Source organism: Penaeus monodon, chromosome 34 (assembly GCF_015228065.2).
Source record: "Penaeus monodon isolate SGIC_2016 chromosome 34, NSTDA_Pmon_1, whole genome shotgun sequence".
Taxonomy (NCBI): domain Eukaryota; kingdom Metazoa; phylum Arthropoda; class Malacostraca; order Decapoda; family Penaeidae; genus Penaeus; species Penaeus monodon.
This window is the reverse complement of record NC_051419.1, coordinates 9030500-9030905: the sequence shown is the minus strand read 5'-3', so window position 1 is coordinate 9030905 and position 406 is coordinate 9030500. Positions and strand designations below refer to the sequence as shown.

At 31.0% G+C, this 406-nt stretch overlaps 1 protein-coding gene across 1 annotated transcript in view; it reads right to left on the bottom strand.

The window, feature by feature from the left end:
- LOC119594807 (basement membrane-specific heparan sulfate proteoglycan core protein-like) overlaps positions 1 to 406 on the bottom strand; it is a gene marked incomplete at its 5' end in the record, with an annotated part of 219836 nt that overhangs the window by 157756 nt on the left and 61674 nt on the right. The window contains 1 exon segment of the mRNA XM_037943897.1: positions 173 to 286. Within this exon segment, the coding sequence (XP_037799825.1) occupies positions 173 to 286 (114 nt within the window).

Sequence of the window (406 nt, the reverse complement as noted above, 5' to 3'; positions counted from 1 at the left end):
GTGACTAATAATTATCATCAATAACTGTATAATAATATTTTTTTCATTATTTTTTTTAAATGACTGATGGGACAGATAACAAAAATAAGAATCCTAAACTAGCATTTTTTTTTTTTTAAGTATATTAAAAAGTAATGATAAAGTGAAATCAAGGGAAGCATGAAATACTTACAACAGCTTTTCTCATCCTCGCCATTGGGACAATCTTTGATCCCATTACATATTTTGTCAGAACCAAGGCAAGTGCCATCACTGTCACACACGAACACCCCTGATCCTTCACAGCCTGAGTGGTGGATTAGGGTTTATATTTCTTTTCCGATAAAGGTAATGGCATTTTCTTAATATATCTTTCAATCCAGCACCAAACAAATAAAGTAATTAGTGTATACTGTATATTTCTAAG